We start from the raw sequence: 12243 nt of genomic DNA, 5'->3' as shown, positions 1-12243 counted from the left end.
ACAAAGATGGTGTTAAGATAAAGATAAGAGCAAATTATGCTTTATTTACTTTGAGTTATGATAGTTTCTTGTGTTATTTTTTACTTTCCTGTACAAACAATATTTTTTCTAGGTTTTCCTCAGATATTGAGATGACCTAATATCATTATGTCTTTTATTTTCTTTCCTTTTTATCTTTAAAAGATGATTACATATCTCTTGTTATTTCTCATAGTCTTCCATGAGCTAAAAAAAAGAAAAAAACAATGGCAGGTGTTTTAGGATTGGCATCTGATAAGTTACTAAAAACTAAATGGCATGTAATATGAGTGTGAGAGTTCAAATACATACATATTTCTAGAATTTCCTTTGTGCTTTCAGTCTTTGGGTAGTTTTTCCTGTGGTGCTTTGACTTCACGTTTTTTTATCACAAGCATTTCTTTGTTTTTAATTACATTTCTTATTCTTTAAAAAAAATACTTATTTGTTATTTTTGGTGGTTCTGGGTCTTCATTGCTGTGCACTGGCCTTTCTCTAGTTGCAGCGAGTGGGGTACTCTCTAGCTGCGCACGGCCTTCTCATTGCAGTGGCTTCTCTTGCTGCAGATCATGGGCTCTAGGTGCTCAGTCTCAGTAGTTGCCAGCACCTGGGCTCCGTAGTTGCCGCTCGCAGGCTCTAGAGCAAGGGCTCAGTAGTTGTGGAGAATGAGCTTAGTTGCTCCGTGGCAGGTGGATCCTTCTGGACCAGGGATCAAACCTGTGTCCCCTGCATTGACAGGTGGACTCCCATCCACTGTACCACCAGGTAAGTCCCAGTACAGACATTTCTAATCATCTCTTTGGGTCTGATTGCCGTAAAAACTGAATGGAAACTTCACACATTTCACACAATGGATTCATTTTATTTTCATGTTTTTGAGAGAAGTAGTGTTTTTTTCGTGAATAAGGTCTGACTAAATATTCTAAAATTGATTGTTAACCTTTTTCTCATTTTATTTTTTACCTTGCTTACATACAAATTTCCATTGTTTACATGGAATATTTTGATATAATATGTTAATGCTTAACAAGCCACTATATTTGCTAATTGAACTTTTTTTTTTGCTTCATAGGGACAAAAGGGAGAACCAGGCTTAGTACCTGTTGTAAGTATACATGTATATACGTTTTCATGTACCTTTGATAAACTTATCTATAGCATCGTTGTATATTATTGCTTATGTACATACTTTCAAAAATAGGGAATTTAATTATTGTATAACCAAACTTTTAGTATAAAACAAGCAAAATAAAATAGATCAATATTAATTTAATATGATATTTCATGTTTATTTGTCCTGACTTTTATTTATTTATTTTCCCATGACTAAAGGTGTAAATCAAGATTTTACAAAATTAAACATATTGTATGTGAATATAAAGTGATAATTAAGATGTATATTTTTATAGTATATTTAGCTATATCATCCAAATGGAGAGGCATGTGTCACACTTCTGGAAATATGTTATGTCATTATCATGATGTAAAGTCCATAATGTATAAAGTTCTTAAGAGTTATTTAGACTTGGAGATGATCATAAAGTATACTGTTATATAGGATGAAAGTTCTTCACTATTCTCCTTGCTTTTAAAGGAGTTATCATTTTGTTAAGACAAAAGTAGAGCATGTTTGATTTATTTGAAAATATTTGCATTTTTGTTTTTAAATTGACCTGTTTTTAACAAAGATTACCTAAAATGTGAAACCATTCATATTGTTCGTCTTCATTTAAAAGCACAGTGCCTAAGGTACTGTATTAAGCACTTCCTAAATATTTGTTTGTCTTCACAACAACTCTGGGAGGGAGTTAATTTCATAATCATTATCACCATTTTACAGAAGAGGAATCTTAAGTACAGAGAGGATAATTAATTAGTTCAAGGTCATACAATTGGTAAGTGTTGGAGTTGGGATTTGAACACAGGTTTCCTGGATCCATCATTGGCTTTTAATCACTATACTGGCACTGCCTCCTTGTATTCGAATTTAAATTAATGTCTTAGCCTTATAAGAGAGTCGGGGAGGAAATGGGCACCAACTGTTAACATCCATTTGTTCTAAAATATGAACTGGGTTTTTGTCGTTCTTCTTATCCATTTGACTATTGAGTTTTCTAGAACTCTTTGGAAACTTTATCTCTGCATGTTGTCTCGTTTATTGTTTAGGTGACAGGCATCCGTGGACGTCCAGGACCTGCAGTAAGTAGTTTCCTCCAGTATTCATGATATTCTTTAAGTTCTTTGAGATACCGAATCTTTATGGATATTATGTCCACGAAAAGACAACAGATTATAAAACAATGATGTGCTTGGCTTCTTGAAACATTTTGTTTTGAAACAACTGAAAGTTTAAACATTTCTTTGCAGCAGTGAATGAAATTGATGAACCCTATTTAGGCTAACTGTACTCATTGAAATTAGGGCATATTAGTCTTGTTGACAATGATTAAGGATAGACTACTTTTATCTGTTTAATGAAATAAACTGTTAATTCCATTATTAAAATTAAATCGATAGAATTTGATATTATTGAATATATTTCTGATATATTCTATTGGAATATTTACTATTATATAATGTATATTAATATGTATTGATATAACAGTAAATATTGCAGTAGAATTTGAGAAGATATACATCAGAATGGCATATTTCTGGTTTAGCGTAAAAGACTACTGATTTCAGGTTTGGGTTAGTGGTAGCATTCACAGGTAGCCAGATGCGTAACATACACACACACACACACACACACACACACACACTCCTGTAAATTTTAAAGCACGTTAGATCAATGTAAGTGAAATACTGATACACTTCAACAGACCTGCTGTAGTCGTTCTGAAGCATTTGCTTTTAAACAACATCGTGTTTTGGATTGAGTAAATGCACAATCAGATTTTTATAACTCAGTTGAAACTCTTTTGAAGAGCAATAAAATTCTTCTGGCAACTGCCATTTTCTGGGGAAAAAAGTTAATTTAAGATATAAGCACAAAATGCCAGTTTTGAAATATAATAATCATGTGTTATTTTAATGGAAAAATAACTGCAATTGCAGTTACCATTTGCAAAATTCTTGGTGGGTTTTACATTTACAGTGGAGATGAGGCAAAGTTAAAAAATGATACTGGATACTTGAAGGCACACAAGGTAGGAGCAGAATAAGCTTTTTTTGCCATTGCTTTTATCAGCAACTTGACTAGCGATGAATAGTTTGGGATACTGTGTACCAACATGAATTCATACCTTTCCTCAGAAAAATTGAAAATTTGGAGTTTGGACAATAGTGTAGTTCTCAAAATTTGAATTGTAAGTTTTTGTGTCTAAGACAAGAGAGAAAAAAAAAATGATCCTTGAAAATTTACAATTATTGTTCAAACTAATTTATACAACTCATTGGGTACCGCGTTGTTATACTTACTTCACAAGTCTTTAAGCTTCAGTGTGAAAATAAACAGCCTTTCTGTATACACAGAACTTTTATACATGCATGACTTTATTTTCTGTAGTCTTCAGCTGAAATTTTAAAATGGATGATATTTCTGTTTTCCAATTTTCTTATATCAGTAACCTTTAAAGCAAAATTACCTGAGTATACATGTTTACAGACATAACCATCGGTTTCTGTTTTAGGGACCACCAGGATCACAAGGGCCGAGAGGAGAGAGAGGCCCCAAAGGGAAACCTGTAAGTTGACAGTGGAGCTCTCTTATGTGAACTTTAACAAGTAAGCCCATCTACGCCAAGCTCCGTGGATGCAGCAAAGAGCTGGGGGCACTTTTCCTTTCTCACCTCTATTAAACATGACATGGAATTCAGGTCATGAAGTGATTGTGCATTGATCCTGATTCAGAGGAAAGCATCACATGCTAATAATTACCTATGATCTTCTCAGATAACACAGATGATATCCATGTGTCCTTTATTAGGTCAAATTAAAGTAGAATGTAAGGAAACATAATGTTAACACCTCATATTGTTTTCAGAAGTTTAAACTCACGAGTAAACAGTGCCAACAATGCATCCTTGAGACAAAACACCCAAGTTGTGTGATCTCTGGTTGCTCCAGGAATAACCAAATTGGATAAAGGAAAAAGAAATTATTAGAGGACAAAATTTTCTTTCAAGTGGTTCTGTAATGAATTTATTTCCCAAGTACTGCTGCCTTTTTTACTGGGCAGCTGCTGCAGAGCTATCAAAGGAGTAATTTTAAACATCAACAAATTTATTACCATAGGGAATACCTTTAAATTTAAGTAATCAACTCTATGTTCTTGAGATAAGCCATGAGATTATTATATAATACATGCTGAGTGTTTTCTCTTATTGGAGAAGGCAATGGCAAGCCACTCCAGTACTCTAGCCTGGAAAATCCAGTCTTATTACAGCAATCATTTTTCTTTTTTATATCTCACCCTCAAAATTTGTCTTTTATGTATCAATACCAAATACTTAGATGAATTTGTGTATCAAAAATAGATTCAATGTTTCAATTGGAAAAATTTATGTTGTTTAATTTTCTGTCTAAATGATATAAGATGTAACTTTCTATGGGTTTTTAACCTTTCAAATATGTACTTATATCTAAATGGGACAAATAGATGAGCAAGGAAGCAACAAACCACCTTAAAAATATAAATAAGGAAAAAAGAAAACATATTCTAGATCATGTTGCTAGGAACCCTTGCCCCTGGTTTCATCTTTGATACTGTTTTTTGCTTCTACTCATTTCACCAAGAAGGGGATGACGCCAGTACTTTTTCCAAACTGCAACTGAAGTTATGGAAAGTATTTGCAGGCATGCAGGCAAACGACAGTGGTCCCAAGGAAGAAGGTCGTAGCCATGTAGGTGGGCGGTAAAGCTGGTTTCCGATGACCTCATGGCCCGTTCTTTGATGGGGTTCTGCCATGCTGCCTTGCCAGCATTGGTAGCTGAGACCCTGTTGGTAGATATTCGGATGTCTGTCCAGAAGTCTGGGATGACAGAGACAGATGGAACATGACTTCAGCTGGGTGGAGGGTGGGTGGTCATGCAGAAAACACTGTGGCTAACCGTACTTGTGCCCAGAATAATTGATAAAACTGAGTCCTAAGCGTCGGTGGAAGCTGCTGTGAAGCTCATGGTTGGAATTGCAGAAGTTCTTGTTAGGGTTCAATGAATCTACTCCCCACTCCTCTTAGTCTCTCTTGCCTTTCTCTTCTCTTCTTGACTTAGTATGTGATAAGCTCCCTTTCCTGTTTTGGTTTCGTCTGAGACAATCAATGGGAAGTGTGTGTGTGTTAAAAAGAGTGAGAGGTAATTATTTATTTGGAATTGAGCAAGACAGTTCTGGTAGATACCCATGTAGGAAATCTGTTCCTCCCCTAATCCTATCAAGTAGTGGTGTGATGGCCAAGTGTTTAATAACTGATTTATTTTAAAAAATATGCCTGTAGCTTTTGCTGATTTCTCTGGTGTAAATACTCCCACTGCAGCTTTTCCCAAGATACTGGCATGATGTCACAAATACCTGCAGGTAGAATGTGTTACCTCAGGTCCTAAGACTGGCTGGTCCTAAGATCCTTGCCTGGATTAAAAGCTGTGGGTGCCACGATATAAGCTGTTAGTGCAGTCAAGGATGCCATTTTTGTCCCCTTTGTTACCATCGAACGTTACAGAAAGCTCATAAAACAGAGCAGTTTCTCACTCAACACCACTGATGTTTGCGGAAGAGAATTCCTTGTGTTTTGTAGCATAATTTTCAGCATTCTTGGTGTCGACCCACTAGATGACAGTAGGAAGACCTGCCCCCCGCTTGCAATTGTAATAAATAAAAACATCTCTTGGTGCTGCCAAATGTTCCTGGCAGTGGGGAGGGGAGCAAATTGCTCAAGATTGGGAGCTACTGATCCAGAGATCCTCTCATGAAGCCCTCATTACTAGCCAGTGAGCACCATGATTCTCGCTCACACACATCCTTAATTTTAAGTGTAATGTCCTGGGAACTTCATAGTGACAACTAGCAACCTGTCAGGAGATGGATGGCAATCGATGGTGTGCTGAGTTCTAATCCACTTAACCTCTATAGGTCTCTTTCCTCATCTGTAAAATGGAGAATATATCAGTTATTACTGACTCTCACACTTCATAATGTGGGTGTGCGTGATATTACTATCAGTTAATAAAGTTCTTTCTGATTTGGGGGTGTTATTATTCCTATTTGTGAATGTTTAAATGTTGCCACCTAGTGACAATCTCCAAGTACTTTTTATTGTGGATTGTCTTCTGAGACAGTGAAGTATCCTGGGGGAGGGGAAAGAATGATTATAGAGAGAATGCTTATCTTGATACAACACTTTTGTGATTCGTCACACATGGAAATATGAAGATATATATTTTAATGTATTCTGCAGTTATAGTTTTTGTTTTAAATATTTATCAGTAAAATATCATGTATTACAGACTTTTTTTTTCTTATTTTCACTTATAGTCTTGCTTATTATATTCACTTAGTTTTGGATGATTTTCACAGGTTTTTATTAATTTTAACCTCAATTTGTGTAAAAGTAGATCATGTAGGCTATTAGAGGAGATACCATGGAGGCACAGAACGCATCATGAAGTCAGTGAAAAAGTGGGCTGTCTTCAGAGCAGACTTTGAAACAGGATTTTTAATCACAGAGGGCTGGGGAAAGCACCCAATTTTTGAGGATTAATATTACCCAAACCTCTCTCTACTCCCAGTGACACTAAATGTAGTTTTTGGTTTTGCTTTGGAAATCTCTTTGGAAGCAGAGAGAATGTTTTAGCTGATTTTTTTTTTTTTGTATTAAAAATACATGATTATTAATTAGCAATTTCACGTTTTAAAAACACATTCAGTTTTCCACACATAGTGGTCTGAGTAGGTCAGACTACTATGTTTTATATGCCGCCATCGACAGCATACATTTCCAGACTATGGTGTCACATTTGTATGATCTAGAAGTCTTAGGCAGCAATGAAAAATTAGCCTCCATTATGTAATACAATGAAAAAAGTAGAGCGAGTAGCCGGTTTCTGAGAAATCAGTTTTCAAACTGTGAGTTTTTTTCAGGCTGTTATCTACTTCTGTTTGAATAGATAAATTTGCTTAATTATTCCACTACTCCAAGAAGTAAACATGTCAAACAGCAGTGTTTGACTGTATAAGAATATATATTAATTAAATTTCAGACTAGCTCTTATGCCACCCTCCCCGAAACCATCCTCTGCAAGCTACCTCTCCTCCCCACTCTGCTTGTCCCGTGCCTCCTCCCTCCACTGGATCAGCTCCTGTCTGCTTACTGTGTGCTGAGAGATAGTCTCAGGTATAGGCGTGGTAAACTTCCTTTACTGTTTAACTCATCATATATATATATATATATTTTTTTTTTGATCCCTGCTTCTAATTAGTAAAATAATATTGCGTTTTGAGTTCTTTGATCCTTCCTTTCCTTTCTTTGATCCTATAATGAATTTCCAGGGTTAAAAAGCTAGAAACTACTTAACAACATTTGTGGGAATGATGAGGTTAGGAGATGGAGCATTTCCAGAACTGGGGACGTGGCTGTTCCCCAAGCTGCCTTCAGAATGTGGGTTAGGAGGAGGGTGGAATTTGGCAGCTATAACTCATTGCTCACTTCCTTGAGAACTAGACTTGGCTGAGTCCCCGTGCCTTTCCCTCTGCTTCTCATGGGTCTGGTCTACCTTTGGGAGTAGTAGGGAAAATAGAGTATATCAGACTTCAAGTACAAAAGAAACTGAAATGTGAAAATGTAGTAATCATATACTGAGTGTCTACTATGAGCCAGGAACTATGTAAAACAAAAAATTAGATGAGGAAAACCACAAACACTGTTCAAAGATCCATAATGTTCTTTTCTTAAGTGAGGGAAAGTTAAGCAGGAACATACACAGTTAATTTAAGACAGGTGAATTTAGAAATCATTGACTAAATGCCCTTGAACAGCAAAACTCAAACAGGTAAGGAAACTTATTCTAGAATATTGAGAAACTGAATACACTCTTATAATTATTCCAAAAAAGCAGATTACTGGAAATTTAACACATCAAGAGTAACATTCTTACCCAGAATGTGTCCTCTCCTGACAGCAGAGGCTGTGACCAGCCTGAAATCTGCAGTTTTGGTGTAGCTGATAAAATTACTGTGGGTGGCTGGATTGCTCTTTTTTAAAAAATAATGAACACTTCATCTCCATCAAGAAGTTTGTGGTTTTTGTTTTCTCCTAAGTACATATTTGGCAATGGGTTCTAATTTCTTCTGGCTTATTTTCCCAGGGGCCTCGTGGTCCTCAGGGAATTGATGGAGAACCAGGTGTTCCTGGTCAGCCAGGTGCCCCAGGACCTCCTGGGCATCCATCTCACCCAGGACCTGATGGCATGAGCAGGGTGAGTGGTGTGCATTGCTTAATATCTTCTTTAGATAATATATTAGCTTTTGGTATATTATTGGGATCTTAAATTGTGTTCGTTCACATATTGGTCCTCAGCTGTAAGGGCAGCTAACTGAACACAGTGCTGCTGTGAAACAAACAAAACAACAAAACTAGGAAATCCATAGGGAATTGTTGGAAAATTCAAAGTATCACTTTTTAAAGAAGGTGCTTCAAATGGTTTATATTTCTTAATGTCAGTTCTGGGCACTGGGATTTCATTCTTTCTGTTGATTCTAAAGGACCACTAATACAGTTCCCACCGTGAATTGGAAAGAGAAATACGTCTTTCTCCTTTTTTGTTCTCTTGGCTCAGAATGCTGAAAAAATCTGTGTCATGTCCTCCCACCAAGGAAGGATGACACATCCAGGATGATGCTTGCGAAAGGGCCACTGAGTTGACATGAAAAATGCATTCTGGTTATGTCTCTGAATGTTAATTTCCTACCAGAAGTAAAATAAAACAAAATGTCTTTCTATGCCTGCCTCTTTAAATTCTTAGTGGCAGACTTTTGAGTAGATTTGTGAGCAAATTGCATAGTACAACAAGGGAATGTATGGAGCCCTGAAATGTGATTTTTGTTTTACAAAAATTTTTACATTTGCTTTTCAACTCATTGTAGAAGGAATTGCCAATTTACTTTTTAAAAATACACACCTTCTTTTCCCATTAAAATCTGGAAATTGATAGAACTCCTGGAATGAGAATGTACAGTTTTAGTCAATTGGGTTACAAGAGATTTTTAGATGTGAAGGAGAGAAGGTAAAACTGTTACCAATTTTGGAATATTCCAGGATTCACTGAGAAGATCTTAAAATTTTAATCAACTTATATAAATACAGTTAAAATTTACTGGCTACTAACGAAGAAAGAAGAATACCATCTAAGTAAAGCAGTCTGATATAATGGAAAAATCTTTAGGACAAATGTTTTAAAGGTACTTTTAGGTTTTGTTCAGATGTTTGGCATGCTCTAGCAATGGGAAGAAAGCAAATAAAGAGTCTTAAACCTGAAATTGATTAGACTGGCTAAATGCTTATCAGAATGACCCATGCTTTTATCAAGAATCAGGCATTTGGCCCATTGCAGTAGTAATTTTGAAGCAACATAGTGAGGAAGATTGTTCACTCAAAAACACATACAGTGAAAACAGCTTGAATCTTTTTCCTTGCTTTAAAGTCAAACGTTTACAATGATTCTCAAAAGAGTCATTCTTTAAGAATCCCAGAGAATGTACACTTCTTAGTTTAAAAAAGTATGTTGATATATATCTTTTACTGTGGAAATAATGTCAACACATTTCTTTAACAGCCGTTTTCGGCTCAGATGGCTGGGTTAGATGAAAAGTCTGGACTTGGGAGTCAAGTAGGACTGATGCCTGGATCTGTGGTAAGTGTAGATTTTACTGATAATCAAAGTGCTTTGGAAAAACCATTATGCAGAGAGGTTTGAGTTAGCTAGTTAAGAAGTAATATGTGTCTTCTTAAAATATATCCATCCATCCATTCATTCAATTTACTTATCAAACTCTGCTGTGTAATATTAGAAAGCCCAGTGGTGTTCCATTTGTAACTGTGCAAAGTATTTGTCTTCATTAATAAAGGACTGTCTGTATTTTTCACCTAACTTATAACTACCACTTCACCAAATAGTGAACTTCTAAAAACTAAAAAAAAAAAAAAAGCAAAGCAAAGCAAATTCTGTTTTATGGTATTGTTAGAAAGTTGTTTGGCAAAATGTATTATTTCCTTACTTATCTGAATACTCTCTGGTTGCCTTATGCCAACAACTCTAAAATTTACCCACTGGGCCATTAGCATTTTCTTTTGCATTTCTTCAACAGCTGGAAAGGTTACCATTTTCTCTACTTTAACCTGGGTATTTGGAGCAGTGTAATTTCATTAAATGAATTAACTCTTTGCAAAGCGACTCTTCCATACTTTTTTGCTCATAATTCAAAGGCATTCCAGATTAATGATATTTCAGACAATGTAAAGTCAGACAGCATAAACACCTCTTCTACCTATCCTTTGGGCTTCCCAGGCAGTGCTAGTGGTAAAGAACCTGCCTGCTAATGTAGGAGACATTAAGAGACCTTGGGTCGATTTCTGGATGGGGAAGATCCCCTGGAGGAGAGCATGGCAACCCACTCCAGTATTCTTGCCTGGAGAACCCCATGAAGAGAGGAGCCTGGTGGGCTACAGTCCATGGGACTGCAAATAGTCAGACAAAATGGAATGTTTGAGCGCACACACCTATCCTTAAGGCCAGTGAGTAATTTAAATATTGTTGGTATATATTTTAGTCACTTAAACATTGTTTGATTATACACATTCTAAGTCAGTAGCAGTATGGTCTCATTCAATGATTAACTGGGGATATTTTTGTGAAATACATGTTTTTAATCATTTGAAGTTCAAGTTACAGGTGTGTTTACTTTTTAAATGAAGCTCTTATTTTCTTGCTGTCTAAAAATCTGATCAATCCAAAACAAAAATTTAAGTTTTAACCATAAGAACAAACTAGATTTTGATTTAATTGCTTTCACTTTTTTTAAAAGTGTGATGTTTAAAAAAAAATTACATAGACATTTATTAACAACTTTTAGTTTATTTTTAAAATTTTAATTGGAGGCTAATTACTTTACAATATTGTATTGGTTTTGCCATACATTGACATGAATCCACCCTAGGATGTGTTCCCCATCTTGAACACCCCTCCCTCCTCCCTCCCCATCCCATCCCTCTGGGTCATCCCAGTACACCAGCCCCGAGCATCCTGTATCATGCATCGAACCTGGACTGGCGATTCATTTCACATATGATAATATACATGTTTCAATGCCATTCTCCCAAATCATCTCACCCTCGCCCTCTCCCACAGAGTCCAAAAGACTTTTCTATACATCTGTGTCTCTTTTGCTGTCTCATATAGCAGGGTTATCGTTACCATCTTTCTAAATTCCATATATATGTGTTAGTATACTGAATTGGTGTTTTTCTTTCTGGCTTACTTCACTCTGTATAATAGGCTCCAGTTTCATCCACCTCATTAGAACTGGTTCAAGTGTGTTCTTTTAAAATAGCATTTTCCTTCTCTTACCTTTGTTATGTCACATTGTAAGCATTTCATAATGAATGGGGGAAGACTGTGAGGATACTTCAGATGTATGTCATCAAAGAAAGAAAGAACCTACAAAACTCAGTGCCCCCGATCATTTAAAAGTTACATTTAAAATAATCCAGTTGCTGTTGTTGATAGTTTCATCAGCCTGGCAAAACCAACCAATATATTAATGTAAGGTAATTTGCCTCCAATAAAATAAATTAAAAAAAAATAATCCAGTTGCCATTGTTGATAGTTTCATCAGCCTTTAATTCAACATGCTCATTTAAATTATGAGTTATTTGCTGTGAAGTTGAAGAATTAAATAGACAGTTTGATAACAACTTATGCTTGCCAGAATTTTTCTTTGTTGGTTATTCTGCTTCAATTAAACCACCCCTTAAGTATGCAAGAGTTCTCATCCCAAGACATTGGGTGTGCACAGGCATTTTTATTTCTTTTCATGACTCTGAATGTGTGTATAAGATCATCCCAAACATTATCCAAGCTTTAATCTTTTTGAATTTAGCTGTATTCCAGGTGAATACAGAAGGACAATGTCATCACCTTTTCACTGTCAGAGATTCATTTTTCTAGATTCTAAAGTGAATTCAACATTTTTGAAAGTTGTGAACTAATTGTCATGAACACTATGCAACTTTTCTT

At 35.8% G+C, this 12243-nt stretch overlaps 1 protein-coding gene across 2 annotated transcripts in view; it reads left to right on the top strand.

Moving 5' to 3' along the window:
• COL5A2 (collagen type V alpha 2 chain) overlaps positions 1–12243 on the top strand; it is a 154993-nt gene that overhangs the window by 83542 nt on the left and 59208 nt on the right. The window contains exons 4-8 of one of the 2 annotated variants that reach the window (XM_055396899.2): positions 1091–1123; positions 2185–2217; positions 3651–3704; positions 8317–8427; positions 9784–9861. In XM_055396899.2, coding sequence (XP_055252874.1) covers positions 1091–1123; positions 2185–2217; positions 3651–3704; positions 8317–8427; positions 9784–9861 — 309 coding nt within the window. Of the gene's footprint in view, positions 1–666; positions 1124–2184; positions 2218–3650; positions 3705–8316; positions 8428–9783; positions 9862–12243 lie in introns of those variants that run through there. The other variant, XM_088830787.1, reaches the window with a different exon arrangement.

Source organism: Moschus berezovskii, chromosome 2 (genome assembly GCF_049115385.1).
Source record: "Moschus berezovskii isolate FMDL1 chromosome 2, NW_MosBer_1.0, whole genome shotgun sequence".
NCBI lineage: Eukaryota > Metazoa > Chordata > Mammalia > Artiodactyla > Moschidae > Moschus > Moschus berezovskii.
Note: the sequence above shows the minus strand (reverse complement) of the source record. Positions and strands in the feature narration are given on the sequence as shown.